The sequence below is a fragment of the Protomyctophum parallelum genome, assembly GCF_964188405.1.
Source record: "Protomyctophum parallelum genome assembly, chromosome: 20".
NCBI lineage: Eukaryota > Metazoa > Chordata > Actinopteri > Myctophiformes > Myctophidae > Protomyctophum > Protomyctophum parallelum.
The window spans coordinates 4848207-4865125 of record NC_139718.1 but is presented as its reverse complement, the minus strand read 5'-3'; the positions used below and the strand labels follow the sequence as shown (position 1 = coordinate 4865125).

General features: G+C 50.0%; 1 protein-coding gene across 1 annotated transcript in view; it reads left to right on the top strand.

Annotated features, from left to right (window-relative positions):
• Positions 1–16919, top strand: part of LOC310878514 (uncharacterized protein) — a gene marked incomplete at both ends in the record, with an annotated part of 47900 nt that overhangs the window by 25125 nt on the left and 5856 nt on the right. Inside the window, 2 exons of the mRNA XM_083792843.1 lie at positions 11784–11954; positions 13172–13237. Coding sequence (XP_083648969.1) covers positions 11784–11954; positions 13172–13237 — 237 coding nt within the window. The remainder of the gene's footprint in view (positions 1–11783; positions 11955–13171; positions 13238–16919) is intronic.

Here is a 16919-nt window from a genome sequence, read left to right as displayed (position 1 = left end):
AGAGCTAGTGATGGTCTCATGGTACCACATGGTTCAGAGGGCTGGTGGGTTTAGCTAGTGATGGTCTCATGGTACCACATGGTTCAGAGGGCTGGTGGGTAGAGCTAGTGATGGTCTCATGGTACCACATGGTTCAGAGGGCTGGTGGGTAGAGCTAGCGATGGTCTCATGGTACCACATGGTTCAGAGGGCTGGTGGGTTTAGCTAGTGATGGTCTCATGGTACCACATGGTTCAGAGACCAGGTGGGTAGAGCTAGCGATGGTCTCATGGTACCACATGGTTCAGAGGGCTGGTGGGTAGAGCTAGTGATGGTCTCATGGTACCACATGGTTCAGAGGGCTGGTTGGTATAGCTAGCGATAGCCTCATGGTACCACATGGTTCAGAGGGCTGGTGGGTAGAGCTAGTGATGGTCTCATGGTACCACATGGTTCAGAGGGCTGGTGGGTAGAGCTAGTGATGGTCTCATGGTACCACATGGTTCAGAGACCAGGTGGGTAGAGCTAGCGATGGTCTCATGGTACCACATGGTTCAGAGGGCTGGTGGGTTTAGCTAGCGATGGTCTCATGGTACCACATGGTTCAGAGGGCTGGTGGGTAGAGCTAGCGATGGTCTCATGGTACCACATGGTTCAGAGGGCTGGTGGGTAGAGCTAGCGATGGTCTCATGGTACCACATGGTTCAGAGGGCTGGTGGGTTTAGCTAGTGATGGTCTCATGGTACCACATGGTTCAGAGGGCTGGTGGGTAGAGCTAGTGATGGTCTCATGGTACCACATGGTTCAGAGGGCTGGTGGGTAGAGCTAGCGATGGTCTCATGGTACCACATGGTTCAGAGGGCTGGTGGGTAGAGCTAGTGATGGTCTCATGGTACCACATGGTTCAGAGGGCTGGTGGGTTTAGCTAGCGATGGTCTCATGGTACCACATGGTTCAGAGGGCTGGTGGGTTTAGCTAGTGATGGTCTCATGGTACCACATGGTTCAGAGGGCTGGTGGGTTTAGCTAGTGATGGTCTCATGGTACCACATGGTTCAGAGGGCTGGTGGGTAGAGCTAGTGATGGCCTCATGGTACCACATGGTTCAGAGGGCTGGTGGGTAGAGCTAGCGATGGTCTCATGGTACCACATGGTTCAGAGGGCTGGTGGGTTTAGCTAGTGATGGTCTCATGGTACCACATGGTTCAGAGGGCTGGTGGGTAGAGCTAGCGATGGTCTCATGGTACCACATGGTTCAGAGGGCTGGTGGGTAGAGCTAGCGATGGTCTCATGGTACCACATGGTTCAGAGGGCTGGTGGGTAGAGCTAGTGATGGTCTCATGGTACCACATGGTTCAGAGGGCTGGTGGGTAGAGCTAGCGATGGTCTCATGGTACCACATGGTTCAGAGGGCTGGTGGGTTTAGCTAGTGATGGTCTCATGGTACCACATGGTTCAGAGGGCTGGTGGGTAGAGCTAGCGATGGTCTCATGGTACCACATGGTTCAGAGGGCTGGTGGGTAGAGCTAGCGATGGTCTCATGGTACCACATGGTTCAGAGGGCTGGTGGGTAGAGCTAGCGATGGTCTCATGGTACCACATGGTTCAGAGGGCTGGTGGGTTTAGCTAGTGATGGTCTCATGGTACCACATGGTTCAGAGGGCTGGTGGGTAGAGCTAGTGATGGTCTCATGGTACCACATGGTTCAGAGGGCTGGTGGGTTTAGCTAGTGATGGTCTCATGGTACCACATGGTTCAGAGGGCTGGTGGGTTTAGCTAGTGATGGTCTCATGGTACCACATGGTTCAGAGAGCTGGTGGGTAGAGCTAGTGATGGTCTCATGGTACCACATGGTTCAGAGGGCTGGTGGGTTTAGCTAGTGATGGCCTCATGGTACCACATGGTTCAGAGGGCTGGTGGGTAGAGCTAGTGATGGTCTCATGGTACCACATGGTTCAGAGGGCTGGTGGGTAGAGCTAGCGATGGTCTCATGGTACCACATGGTTCAGAGGGCTGGTGGGTTTAGCTAGTGATGGTCTCATGGTACCACATGGTTCAGAGACCAGGTGGGTAGAGCTAGCGATGGTCTCATGGTACCACATGGTTCAGAGGGCTGGTGGGTAGAGCTAGTGATGGTCTCATGGTACCACATGGTTCAGAGGGCTGGTTGGTATAGCTAGCGATAGCCTCATGGTACCACATGGTTCAGAGGGCTGGTGGGTAGAGCTAGTGATGGTCTCATGGTACCACATGGTTCAGAGGGCTGGTGGGTAGAGCTAGTGATGGTCTCATGGTACCACATGGTTCAGAGACCAGGTGGGTAGAGCTAGCGATGGTCTCATGGTACCACATGGTTCAGAGGGCTGGTGGGTTTAGCTAGCGATGGCCTCATGGTACCACATGGTTCAGAGGGCTGGTGGGTAGAGCTAGTGATGGTCTCATGGTACCACATGGTTCAGAGGGCTGGTGGGTAGAGCTAGTGATGGTCTCATGGTACCACATGGTTCAGAGGGCTGGTGGGTATAGCTAGTGATGGTCTCATGGTACCACATGGTTCAGAGGGCTGGTGGGTAGAGCTAGCGATGGTCTCATGGTACCACATGGTTCAGAGGGCTGGTGGGTATAGCTAGTGATGGTCTCATGGTACCACATGGTTCAGAGGGCTGGTGGGTAGAGCTAGTGATGGTCTCATGGTACCACATGGTTCAGAGGGCTGGTGGGTAGAGCTAGTGATGGTCTCATGGTACCACATGGTTCAGAGGGCTGGTGGGTTTAGCTAGTGATGGCCTCATGGTACCACATGGTTCAGAGGGCTGGTGGGTTTAGCTAGTGATGGTCTCATGGTACCACATGGTTCAGAGGGCTGGTGGGTAGAGCTAGTGATGGTCTCATGGTACCACATGGTTCAGAGGGCTGGTGGGTAGAGCTAGCGATGGTCTCATGGTACCACATGGTTCAGAGGGCTGGTGGGTAGAGCTAGTGATGGCCTCATGGTACCACATGGTTCAGAGGGCTGGTGGGTAGAGCTAGCGATAGCCTCATGGTACCACATGGTTCAGAGACCAGGTGGGTTTAGCTAGTGATGGTCTCATGGTACCACATGGTTCAGAGGGCTGGTGGGTAGAGCTAGCGATGGTCTCATGGTACCACATGGTTCAGAGGGCTGGTGGGTTTAGCTAGTGATGGTCTCATGGTACCACATGGTTCAGAGACCAGGTGGGTTTAGCTAGTGATGGTCTCATGGTACCACATGGTTCAGAGACCAGGTGGGTAGACCTAGCGATGGTCTCATGGTACCACATGGTTCAGAGGGCTGGTGGGTTTAGCTAGTGATGGTCTCATGGTACCACATGGTTCAGAGGGCTGGTGGGTTTAGCTAGCGATGGTCTCATGGTACCACATGGTTCAGAGGGCTGGTGGGTAGAGCTAGTGATGGTCTCATGGTACCACATGGTTCAGAGGGCTGGTGGGTAGAGCTAGTGATGGTCTCATGGTACCACATGGTTCAGAGGGCTGGTGGGTAGAGCTAGTGATGGTCTCATGGTACCACATGGTTCAGAGGGCTGGTGGGTAGAGCTAGCGATGGTCTCATGGTACCACATGGTTCAGAGGGCTGGTGGGTTTAGCTAGTGATGGTCTCATGGTACCACATGGTTCAGAGGGCTGGTGGGTAGAGCTAGCGATGGTCTCATGGTACCACATGGTTCAGAGAGCTGGTGGGTTTAGCTAGTGATGGCCTCATGGTACCACATGGTTCAGAGGGCTGGTGGGTAGAGCTAGCGATAGCCTCATGGTACCACATGGTTCAGAGACCAGGTGGGTTTAGCTAGTGATGGTCTCATGGTACCACATGGTTCAGAGGGCTGGTGGGTAGAGCTAGCGATGGTCTCATGGTACCACATGGTTCAGAGGGCTGGTGGGTTTAGCTAGTGATGGTCTCATGGTACCACATGGTTCAGAGACCAGGTGGGTTTAGCTAGTGATGGTCTCATGGTACCACATGGTTCAGAGACCAGGTGGGTAGACCTAGCGATGGTCTCATGGTACCACATGGTTCAGAGGGCTGGTGGGTTTAGCTAGTGATGGTCTCATGGTACCACATGGTTCAGAGGGCTGGTGGGTTTAGCTAGCGATGGTCTCATGGTACCACATGGTTCAGAGGGCTGGTGGGTAGAGCTAGTGATGGTCTCATGGTACCACATGGTTCAGAGGGCTGGTGGGTAGAGCTAGTGATGGTCTCATGGTACCACATGGTTCAGAGACCAGGTGGGTTTAGCTAGTGATGGTCTCATGGTACCACATGGTTCAGAGGGCTGGTGGGTAGAGCTAGTGATGGTCTCATGGTACCACATGGTTCAGAGGGCTGGTGGGTAGAGCTAGCGATGGTCTCATGGTACCACATGGTTCAGAGGGCTGGTGGGTAGAGCTAGTGATGGTCTCATGGTACCACATGGTTCAGAGGGCTGGTGGGTTTAGCTAGTGATGGTCTCATGGTACCACATGGTTCAGAGGGCTGGTGGGTTTAGCTAGTGATGGTCTCATGGTACCACATGGTTCAGAGACCAGGTGGGTAGAGCTAGTGATGGTCTCATGGTACCACATGGTTCAGAGGGCTGGTGGGTTTAGCTAGTGATGGTCTCATGGTACCACATGGTTCAGAGGGCTGGTGGGTAGAGCTAGTGATGGTCTCATGGTACCACATGGTTCAGAGGGCTGGTGGGTAGAGCTAGTGATGGTCTCATGGTACCACATGGTTCAGAGGGCTGGTGGGTAGAGCTAGTGATGGTCTCATGGTACCACATGGTTCAGAGAGCTGGTGGGTTTAGCTAGTGATGGTCTCATGGTACCACATGGTTCAGAGGGCTGGTGGGTAGAGCTAGTGATGGTCTCATGGTACCACATGGTTCAGAGAGCTGGTGGGTTTAGCTAGTGATGGTCTCATGGTACCACATGGTTCAGAGGGCTGGTGGGTAGAGCTAGTGATGGTCTCATGGTACCACATGGTTCAGAGAGCTGGTGGGTTTAGCTAGTGATGGTCTCATGGTACCACATGGTTCAGAGACCAGGTGGGTAGAGCTAGCGATCGTCTCATGGTACCACATGGTTCAGAGGGCTGGTGGGTAGAGCTAGTGATGGCCTCATGGTACCACATGGTTCAGAGGGCTGGTGGGTTTAGCTAGCGATGGTCTCATGGTACCACATGGTTCAGAGGGCTGGTGGGTAGAGCTAGTGATGGTCTCATGGTACCACATGGTTCAGAGGGCTGGTGGGTTTAGCTAGTGATGGTCTCATGGTACCACATGGTTCAGAGGGCTGGTGGGTAGAGCTAGCGATGGTCTCATGGTACCACATGGTTCAGAGGGCTGGTGGGTAGAGCTAGCGAAGGTCTCATGGTACCACATGGTTCAGAGGGCTGGTGGGTTTAGCTAGCGATGGTCTCATGGTACCACATGGTTCAGAGGGCTGGTGGGTAGAGCTAGCGATGGTCTCATGGTACCACATGGTTCAGAGGGCTGGTGGGTAGAGCTAGCGATGGTCTCATGGTACCACATGGTTCAGAGGGCTGGTGGGTAGAGCTAGTGATGGTCTCATGGTACCACATGGTTCAGAGGGCTGGTGGGTTTAGCTAGCGATGGTCTCATGGTACCACATGGTTCAGAGGGCTGGTGGGTAGAGCTAGTGATGGTCTCATGGTACCACATGGTTCAGAGGGCTGGTGGGTAGAGCTAGTGATGGTCTCATGGTACCACATGGTTCAGAGGGCTGGTGGGTTTAGCTAGTGATGGTCTCATGGTACCACATGGTTCAGAGGGCTGGTGGGTAGAGCTAGTGATGGTCTCATGGTACCACACGGTTCAGAGGGCTGGTGGGTTTAGCTAGCGATGGTCTCATGGTACCACATGGTTCAGAGGGCTGGTGGGTTTAGCTAGCGATGGTCTCATGGTACCACATGGTTCAGAGGGCTGGTGGGTAGAGCTAGTGATGGTCTCATGGTACCACATGGTTCAGAGGGCTGGTGGGTTTAGCTAGTGATGGTCTCATGGTACCACATGGTTCATAGGGCTGGTGGGTAGAGCTAGTGATGGTCTCATGGTACCACATGGTTCAGAGGGCTGGTGGGTATAGCTAGCGATGGTCTCATGGCACCACATGGTTCAGAGGGCTGGTGGGTAGAGCTAGTGATGGTCTCATGGTACCACATGGTTCAGAGGGCTGGTGGGTTTAGCTAGCGATGGTCTCATGGTACCACATGGTTCAGAGGGCTGGTGGGTAGAGCTAGTGATGGTCTCATGGTACCACATGGTTCAGAGGGCTGGTGGGTTTAGCTAGTGATGGTCTCATGGTACCACATGGTTCAGAGGGCTGGTGGGTAGAGCTAGTGATGGCCTCATGGTACCACATGGTTCAGAGGGCTGGTGGGTAGAGCTAGTGATGGTCTCATGGTACCACATGGTTCAGAGGGCTGGTGGGTATAGCTAGCGATGGTCTCATGGCACCACATGGTTCAGAGGGCTGGTGGGTAGAGCTAGTGATGGTCTCATGGTACCACATGGTTCAGAGGGCTGGTGGGTAGAGCTAGCGATGGTCTCATGGTACCACATGGTTCAGAGGGCTGGTGGGTAGAGCTAGTGATGGTCTCATGGTACCACATGGTTCAGAGGGCTGGTGGGTTTAGCTAGTGATGGTCTCATGGTACCACATGGTTCAGAGACCAGGTGGGTAGAGCTAGCGATGGTCTCATGGCACCACATGGTTCAGAGGGCTGGTGGGTAGAGCTAGTGATGGTCTCATGGTACCACATGGTTCAGAGGGCTGGTGGGTTTAGCTAGCGATGGTCTCATGGTACCACATGGTTCAGAGGGCTGGTGGGTAGAGCTAGTGATGGTCTCATGGTACCACATGGTTCAGAGGGCTGGTGGGTAGAGCTAGCGATGGTCTCATGGTACCACATGGTTCAGAGGGCTGGTGGGTAGAGCTAGCGATGGTCTCATGGTACCACATGGTTCAGAGGGCTGGTGGGTAGAGCTAGTGATGGCCTCATGGTACCACATGGTTCAGAGGGCTGGTGGGTTTAGCTAGCGATGGTCTCATGGCACCACATGGTTCAGAGGGCTGGTGGGTAGAGCTAGTGATGGCCTCATGGTACCACATGGTTCAGAGGGCTGGTGGGTAGAGCTAGTGATGGTCTCATGGTACCACATGGTTCAGAGGGCTGGTGGGTAGAGCTAGTGATGGTCTCATGGTACCACATGGTTCAGAGGGCTGGTGGGTAGAGCTAGCGATGGTCTCATGGTACCACATGGTTCAGAGGGCTGGTGGGTAGAGCTAGTGATGGTCTCATGGTACCACATGGTTCAGAGGGCTGGTGGGTTTAGCTAGTGATGGTCTCATGGTACCACATGGTTCAGAGGGCTGGTGGGTTTAGCTAGTGATGGTCTCATGGTACCACATGGTTCAGAGACCAGGTGGGTAGAGCTAGCGATGGTCTCATGGTACCACATGGTTCAGAGGGCTGGTGGGTTTAGCTAGTGATGGTCTCATGGTACCACATGGTTCAGAGACCAGGTGGGTAGAGCTAGCGATGGTCTCATGGTACCACATGGTTCAGAGACCAGGTGGGTAGAGCTAGCGATGGTCTCATGGTACCACATGGTTCAGAGACCAGGTGGGTAGAGCTAGCGATGGTCTCATGGTACCACATGGTTCAGAGGGCTGGTGGGTTTAGCTAGCGATGGTCTCATGGTACCACATGGTTCAGAGACCAGGTGGGTAGAGCTAGTGATGGTCTCATGGTACCACATGGTTCAGAGGGCTGGTGGGTTTAGCTAGCGATGGTCTCATGGTACCACATGGTTCAGAGGGCTGGTGGGTAGAGCTAGTGATGGTCTCATGGTACCACATGGTTCAGAGGGCTGGTGGGTTTAGCTAGTGATGGTCTCATGGTACCACATGGTTCAGAGGGCTGGTGGGTAGAGCTAGTGATGGTCTCATGGTACCACATGGTTCAGAGGGCTGGTGGGTAGAGCTAGTGATGGTCTCATGGTACCACATGGTTCAGAGGGCTGGTGGGTAGAGCTAGCGATGGTCTCATGGTACCACATGGTTCAGAGGGCTGGTGGGTAGAGCTAGTGATGGTCTCATGGTACCACATGGTTCAGAGGGCTGGTGGGTAGAGCTAGTGATGGTCTCATGGTACCACATGGTTCAGAGGGCTGGTGGGTTTAGCTAGCGATGGTCTCATGGTACCACATGGTTCAGAGGGCTGGTGGGTAGAGCTAGCGATGGTCACATGGTTCAGAGACCAGGTGGGTTTAGCTAGTGATGGTCTCATGGTACCACATGGTTCAGAGGGCTGGTGGGTTTAGCTAGTGATGGTCTCATGGTACCACATGGTTCAGAGGGCTGGTGGGTAGAGCTAGTGATGGTCTCATGGTACCACATGGTTCAGAGGGCTGGTGGGTAGAGCTAGTGATGGTCTCATGGTACCACATGGTTCAGAGGGCTGGTGGGTAGAGCTAGTGATGGTCTCATGGTACCACATGGTTCAGAGGGCTGGTGGGTAGAGCTAGCGATGGTCTCATGGTACCACATGGTTCAGAGGGCTGGTGGGTAGAGCTAGTGATGGTCTCATGGTACCACATGGTTCAGAGACCAGGTGGGTAGAGCTAGTGATGGTCTCATGGTACCACATGGTTCAGAGGGCTGGTGGGTAGAGCTAGTGATGGTCTCATGGTACCACATGGTTCAGAGGGCTGGTGGGTTTAGCTAGTGATGGTCTCATGGTACCACATGGTTCAGAGGGCTGGTGGGTTTAGCTAGTGATGGTCTCATGGTACCACATGGTTCAGAGGGCTGGTGGGTTTAGCTAGTGATGGTCTCATGGTACCACATGGTTCAGAGGGCTGGTGGGTAGAGCTAGTGATGGTCTCATGGTACCACATGGTTCAGAGGGCTGGTGGGTAGAGCTAGTGATGGTCTCATGGTACCACATGGTTCAGAGGGCTGGTGGGTAGAGCTAGTGATGGTCTCATGGTACCACATGGTTCAGAGGGCTGGTGGGTTTAGCTAGCGATGGTCTCATGGTACCACATGGTTCAGAGGGCTGGTGGGTAGAGCTAGCGATGGTCTCATGGTACCACATGGTTCAGAGGGCTGGTGGGTAGAGCTAGCGATGGTCTCATGGTACCACATGGTTCAGAGGGCTGGTGGGTAGAGCTAGTGATGGTCTCATGGTACCACATGGTTCAGAGGGCTGGTGGGTAGAGCTAGCGATGGTCTCATGGTACCACATGGTTCAGAGGGCTGGTGGGTTTAGCTAGTGATGGTCTCATGGTACCACATGGTTCAGAGGGCTGGTGGGTTTAGCTAGCAATGGTCTCATGGTACCACATGGTTCAGAGACCTGGTGGGTTTAGCTAGCGATGGTCTCATGGTACCACATGGTTCAGAGACCAGGTGGGTAGAGCTAGCGATGGTCTCATGGTACCACATGGTTCAGAGGGCTGGTGGGTAGAGCTAGCGATGGTCTCATGGTACCACATGGTTCAGAGGGCTGGTGGGTAGAGCTAGTGATGGTCTCATGGTACCACATGGTTCAGAGGGCTGGTGGGTTTAGCTAGTGATGGTCTCATGGTACCACATGGTTCAGAGGGCTGGTGGGTAGAGCTAGCGATGGTCTCATGGTACCACATGGTTCAGAGGGCTGGTGGGTAGAGCTAGTGATGGTCTCATGGTACCACATGGTTCAGAGGGCTGGTGGGTTTAGCTAGCGATGGTCTCATGGTACCACATGGTTCAGAGGGCTGGTGGGTAGAGCTAGTGATGGTCTCATGGTACCACATGGTTCAGAGACCAGGTGGGTAGAGCTAGTGATGGTCTCATGGTACCACATGGTTCAGAGACCAGGTGGGTAGAGCTAGTGATGGTCTCATGGTACCACATGGTTCAGAGGGCTGGTGGGTTTAGCTAGTGATGGTCTCATGGTACCACATGGTTCAGAGGGCTGGTGGGTAGAGCTAGTGATGGTCTCATGGTACCACATGGTTCAGAGGGCTGGTGGGTTTAGCTAGTGATGGTCTCAAGGTACCACATGGTTCAGAGGGCTGGTGGGTAGAGCTAGCGATGGTCTCATGGTACCACATGGTTCAGAGGGCTGGTGGGTAGAGCTAGTGATGGTCTCATGGTACCACATGGTTCAGAGGGCTGGTGGGTTTAGCTAGTGATGGTCTCTTGGTACCACATGGTTCAGAGGGCTGGTGGGTAGAGCTAGTGATGGTCTCATGGTACCACACGGTTCAGAGAGCTGGTGGGTAGAGCTAGTGATGGTCTCATGGTACCACATGGTTCAGAGGGCTGGTGGGTAGAGCTAGTGATGGTCTCATGGTACCACATGGTTCAGAGACCAGGTGGGTAGAGCTAGCGATGGTCTCATGGTACCACATGGTTCAGAGGGCTGGTGGGTTTAGCTAGTGATGGTCTCATGGTACCACATGGTTCAGAGGGCTGGTGGGTAGAGCTAGTGATGGTCTCATGGTACCACATGGTTCAGAGGGCTGGTGGGTAGAGCTAGTGATGGTCTCATGGTACCACATGGTTCAGAGGGCTGGTGGGTAGAGCTAGTGATGGTCTCATGGTACCACATGGTTCAGAGGGCTGGTGGGTTTAGCTAGTGATGGTCTCTTGGTACCACATGGTTCAGAGGGCTGGTGGGTAGAGCTAGTGATGGTCTCATGGTACCACATGGTTCAGAGGGCTGGTGGGTTTAGCTAGTGATGGTCTCATGGTACCACATGGTTCAGAGGGCTGGTGGGTAGAGCTAGCGATGGTCTCATGGTACCACATGGTTCAGAGACCAGGTGGGTATAGCTAGTGATGGTCTCATGGTACCACATGGTTCAGAGGACTGGTGGGTAGAGCTAGCGATGGTCTCATGGTACCACATGGTTCAGAGGGCTGGTGGGTAGAGCTAGTGATGGTCTCATGGTACCACATGGTTCAGAGGACTGGTGGGTAGAGCTAGCGATGGTCTCATGGTACCACATGGTTCAGAGGACTGGTGGGTAGAGCTAGCGATGGTCTCATGGTACCACATGGTTCAGAGGGCTGGTGGGTAGAGCTAGTGATGGCCTCATGGTACCACATGGTTCAGAGGGCTGGTGGGTAGAGCTAGTGATGGTCTCATGGTACCACATGGTTCAGAGGGCTGGTGGGTAGAGCTAGTGATGGTCTCATGGTACCACATGGTTCAGAGGGCTGGTGGGTAGAGCTAGTGATGGTCTCATGGTACCACATGGTTCAGAGGGCTGGTGGGTAGAGCTAGTGATGGTCTCATGGTACCACATGGTTCAGAGGGCTGGTGGGTAGAGCTAGCGATGGTCTCATGGCTTTTATTATTTTCGTCTCCAAAATGAAAGTCTTAAGTGGTTAATCAGACTAATTAAACTAATTATTCAGTGATTTCACTCAAAAAACCTTAGGTTTCGTTTTTGGCTGGGACCTAAGCCTTTCATCCAATCAGGATAGAGAGCCAAAAACTAAACCTAAGGTTTTTTGACCTCCAGGGGTTAACTGGGGACAGGGAGGAACTCCTTATATGGTCAGCACACTCTATAGTAGAGAGGATTATCACAACAAAACAAAAAAATAAGTGATATTTGAATTAAGTGAAATCACTGAATATACCTTTAATTGAGTGGATTATAAAAAAAAAAAGAGAGAATGACACAAATGTACCCTTTCTTTTGGTCAATTCATTGATATAGAATATATATTCATGTAACAGTTATTACTTCTTATAAACGCCAGGCTTTGGAAGATGACTCTTCCAGACGAGGTGAGAACGATCTCTTCTTAGAGAAAAAGAACGGGAAGACGGAGCCGTCTCATTCCTACGATGGAGAAGTACCCCATCCCCTGGAGGGAAGAGCCTATCAGCTGTACACACTCTACCGGGACAAGGACGGTAACATCAGACAGGTGAATGAAACAAAACAAACATCATCAGTAACATCCGTCAGACGTCTGCTCTTTTCTACAGTGTGATGCAGGGCATTCACTTCTAGTCATCTTTACTAGCCCATTCTGACCTGAGATCAGATTCATACGAGGTTTCCACTGGACACACACACACTGGTCTGATTAACCCATTCTGACCTGAGATCAGATTCTCTAAAAATGTCAGTCGTTCTTCGATTTTTCAAAAAATAGCAGACCTACAAGCTCGTAGCGCGCCACTCGGTGGCACGCTACGAGCTTGTAGATCTGCAATTTTTCAATAGCTAAAGCATAACATGATGCTGACACCAAAATGGGTTCCCGTTCAGAATGGGCTAGTTGACTAGTTCTAGTTGCCTTGTTTACTAGTCGAATATGTAATACATATTTGTACATTTAAGAACTGTGTACATTGGTGACTATATAACTATAATCTACCTGATCTTGAGGCCTACAAAATCGGAGCAAACCCTGAACAGTCGACTAGTTACTTAAAGCCCTACGGCCTGCGCTGTACTAAGTATGTATGATCATCACGTATGGGCATTCATAACAAACACTATGGAGATAAGCAGTGTTGTTTTTGGCAGCACATTTCTATTTTAATTTAGTCATAGTCTTTGGACTGAAACTTCTTTTAGTTTTAGTCACATTTTAGTCACCTGGAATGTCTTAGTGTTAGTCTAGTTTTAGTCGACGAAATGTCACGCAATTTTAGTCGACTAAATCTACAGTTGATTTAGTCGACTAAAATGTATTTTGTCGGGCCTTGATGCCGTCGAAATGACAGATTTTAAACTTGCTGAAAATAGCCGATCTACAAGCCCGCGTTGTGAGCTTGTAGAGCGGCTATTTTCAGCATGCAACCAAGTGTAAATTCACTTATACTCTTGTCTACTAGTCCATTTTAGTCTAGTTTTTATTTCTTGACGAAATTGTCAGCATATTTAGTCTTATAGTTCTAGTCATCATAGCTTAGTTTTCATTTAGTTTCCATTTAGTTTTCTTCAGTGGAAAAAGGTAGTCGACGAACATTTTTCGTCTTAGTTGTAGTCGACGGAAACAACACTGGTATGGAGATAAGAGGTTTCTGCCCGACAGTGACAATACCGTTTGTGTGTGTGTGTGTGTGTGTGTGTGTGTGTGTGTGTGTGTGTGTGTGTGTGTGTGTGTGTGTGTGTGTGTGTGTGTGTGTCCAGCGCCCTGCGCCTAACGGCTGCCACTGCAGGCCGCTGGTCCGGAGGCTGGAGGGTCAGCTCAAAGCCGCCCAGGAGGACATGAAGCTGCAGGTCCTCAGAGTCCAGGAGCAGGTCGGCTGCAGACTGGGCAAGATGGACCGCAGGACCAGACACCAGGTCCGCCTCTTAAACCACATTCTGACCTGAGATCAGATTCATACGAGGTTTCCACTGGACACACACACACACACACACTGGTCTGATTAACCCATTCTGACCTGAGATCAGATTATATAAATGTCAGTCGTTCTTTGATTTTTCTAAAATAGCAGACCTACAAGCTCATAGCGCGCCACTCGGTGGCGCGCTATGAGCTTGTAGATCTGCTATTTTTCAATAGCTAAAGCATAACATGATGCTAACACCAAAATGGGTTCCCGTTCAGAATGGGTTAACCCAATCTGACCTGAGATCAGATTCTATAAATGTCTTCTACATCCTGACAGTTTTCTGAAAAAGCTATGTTTCTATGTCAGTCGTTCTTTGATTTTTCAAAAATAGCAGACCTACAAGCTCATAGCGCGCCACTCGGTGGCGCGCTATGAGCTTGTAGATCTGCTATTTTTCAATAGCTAAAGCATAACATAATGCCAACACCAAAAGGGGTTCCCAACCCAAAAAGCCATAGACCTGAGGACGATCATGCTACAATTCTAAATCATGACAGTTTTGTGAAAACTATGTCAGTCGTTCTCAAATGTTTTCATGTCACACACACACACACACACATACACACACACACACACACACACACACACACACACACACACACACACACACACACACACACACACACACACACACACAGCCTCAAAATACAACACAGCTCAGTGTTAGGGAACGCTGTAGCAATTTACAATGTAGGCATTTAGCAGACGCTCTTAATCCAGAGTGATTTACATTAAGCAAGAACAAAAAAGCATGGGAATACATCACATGAAAAGCATTTATCATGAAACATGCGTAAGCTAAGAACGTAACAGTGGAATATCTATATAATGAAACTATATTATAAACTATACATATATACTATACTATGCTATACGTGTGGAAGACCCATAGATCCATAGACCCATAGATCCATAGACCCATAGATCCATAGACCCATAGACCCCAATGAAGTAATAAATATAGCAATAGAGTTCAAAGGGTGCAGATGAAGAACAGCTGCACTAATTGGCGTCGTTAAGGCGTGGATGGCAACAGTTTGTGTCTCGTGTGATTTCACACCAGAAGATATAAGATGATGCATCGTGTTGAAAATGACTGTAGACATCGAGAGAGAGAAGAGAGACAGACAGACAGACAGACAGACAGACAGACAGACAGACAGACAGACAGACGACAGACAGACAGACAGACAGACAGACAGACAGACAGACAGACAGACAGACAGACAGACAGGGTGATGTTGTCTTGGACCGTTTCCAAAGCAGGAGGACCAAAGCGAGTCTCTCATGCTGCTGTAGCAGTGAGGAACAAACTGTACTCCTTTGGAGGTGATGTATGGACCTTCAACAACATGCAGGGACAGATGGATGTCCATGTCTTCAACACAGTGTCCTTATGCTGGAAGAAGTTACCTCCAGTGGAACCTGGAAGAGGGGACGGTCACCTTGAGGTTTCATCCATGCGCTACGGCCACACAGCTGTGTTGGTTGAAGATACAGTCTACATCTGGGGAGGGGGGTCTTACTGCAATGTGCTTTATGCATTTGATGTTGACTCCCACAGATGGTTCCAACCCAGGGTTTCTGGGACTGTTCCAGAGGAGAGGAGTTACCACTCAGCCTGTGTGTTGGAGGAGGTCATGTTTATCCATGGAGGACAGACCAAGCTGACTGGATACACTAATGACATGTACAAGTTGGACACCAGCACAATGGTCTGGACTTTAATTAACACCAGAGGAACTCCACCTCCTGATTCATCAGCTCACTCTGCCACCATCATTGGTACCAAGATGTTTGTATTCGGGGGCTGGATACCTGGGTACCAGGAGGTCTACAACAGCATCAGAGTGTTTGACACAGAGACAAACGTCTGGCTGGACACACCTTCTGCACAACTTCTACCAGAAGGACACTGTTGTCATTCAGCATTTACCTACAATGGAGAGCTGTACATATTTGGTGGCTGGAACGGTAACCAGAACATCAATGATGTGTTGAAATTCAGTCCAGAGACCTTCTCCTGGAAGAAGGTTGAGCCCAAGGGGAAAGGACCATGTCCAATGCGTGGTATGTGCTGTTGCATTGTGGGAGATCATATCATCCTCTTTGGAGGATACAAAGGAGATTACACTATCTCTGATGAGCTGTTCATCTTAGACTTGAGTCCTAGTCTTAAGACGTTATGCAAGCTAGAAGTTATTCAGTACGCTCTGGACCAATCAGAACTCCCACATGACATCAGGTGGGAACTGGCAGCCGTGGCAACCAACGACAACAGACGACAACAACAACAACAACCGAGACCACATTCCAGACGAAGGAACAGCAGAAAGATCAAGAAATGATGGATCAACATCTCATCCCACCTGATGGTGAGCCACCTCTCAGCATCACTTACTGAGATTCAAACCTCAGGAGACTCCTTCTCTCCAGACAGGCTCTCTAACCATTCAGCTAGGCATCAAACAATGACAATTGTTCCGTCCAACACAATGCGGTGGAAACACAAACCTGTGTCTGTATGTTCCAAACTGAACACGGTGGAACTCTCTTTATTGTACATTTATTTCTATTTATTTTTTATTTAAAGGACCAAGGAGTCCTGAAAGGACTTGGTCCTTTATTGTTATTGTTAGTTTTTTTTTCCTTCTCCTTCTGCCAAAAAAATAAAAGTGTCCTTGGGCAAAGACACTGAACCCCAAATTGCTCCCGATGTGCTGGTTGGTACCTTGCATGGTTTCGGTGTATGAATGTGTGTGTGAATGGGTGAATATAATGCACAATCTATGTAAAGCGCTTTGGATAAGGGCGCTATATAAATGCACTATTTACCATTTGGTACACAGCAAGCTAAAAGGAATCAACACACCAGCATGCCAGAGACCAGAATACTTCAAACCCAAACAAATAGTTAAAAATAGAACTACAAAACGCACGTTGAAGATTAAACAACAGATAACAGCCAGCACCAGCAACTGTGTTTATTTAATCACATGTGAAAAATGTGGCTTACAATATGTCGGAGAAACAAGTAAAACAATAGCTGCAAGGCTGAGACAACACAGATGCAATATTAACAATGCAAAAAATACAACTAAAAGGATTGTTCAACATTACATGGCACATGGCATTGAAGCTCTAAAAGTATACCTGGACTTCAACGCAATCCCAACTGGACAGTAGGACAAAGACGTTTTAATGAAAAACAGTGGATCAAGAACCTCAACACGGATTTTCCTGGAGGTTTAAACATGCCAAAATATTAGACAAGTTGTTTTGATTTTGTACCAAAACTCCACAGCCATATACATGCTAAACACAGCCAACAATCAATGGAAATCAGACTTTGAATATAGGGGACAAATTAGCACATTTGCTAACCTGGGACACGAAGCAAGAGTGTTACGTTAGTAAAGTTACACCTATTTTATGTAAATAACATGGTAAAATGTGCAGCATCAGGAGGTAAAGGGGAGACACTTTAATTGTGAAGGGACGACAGGATGAGGAAAGGTGGTGTTGTTGCTAATTGTCCA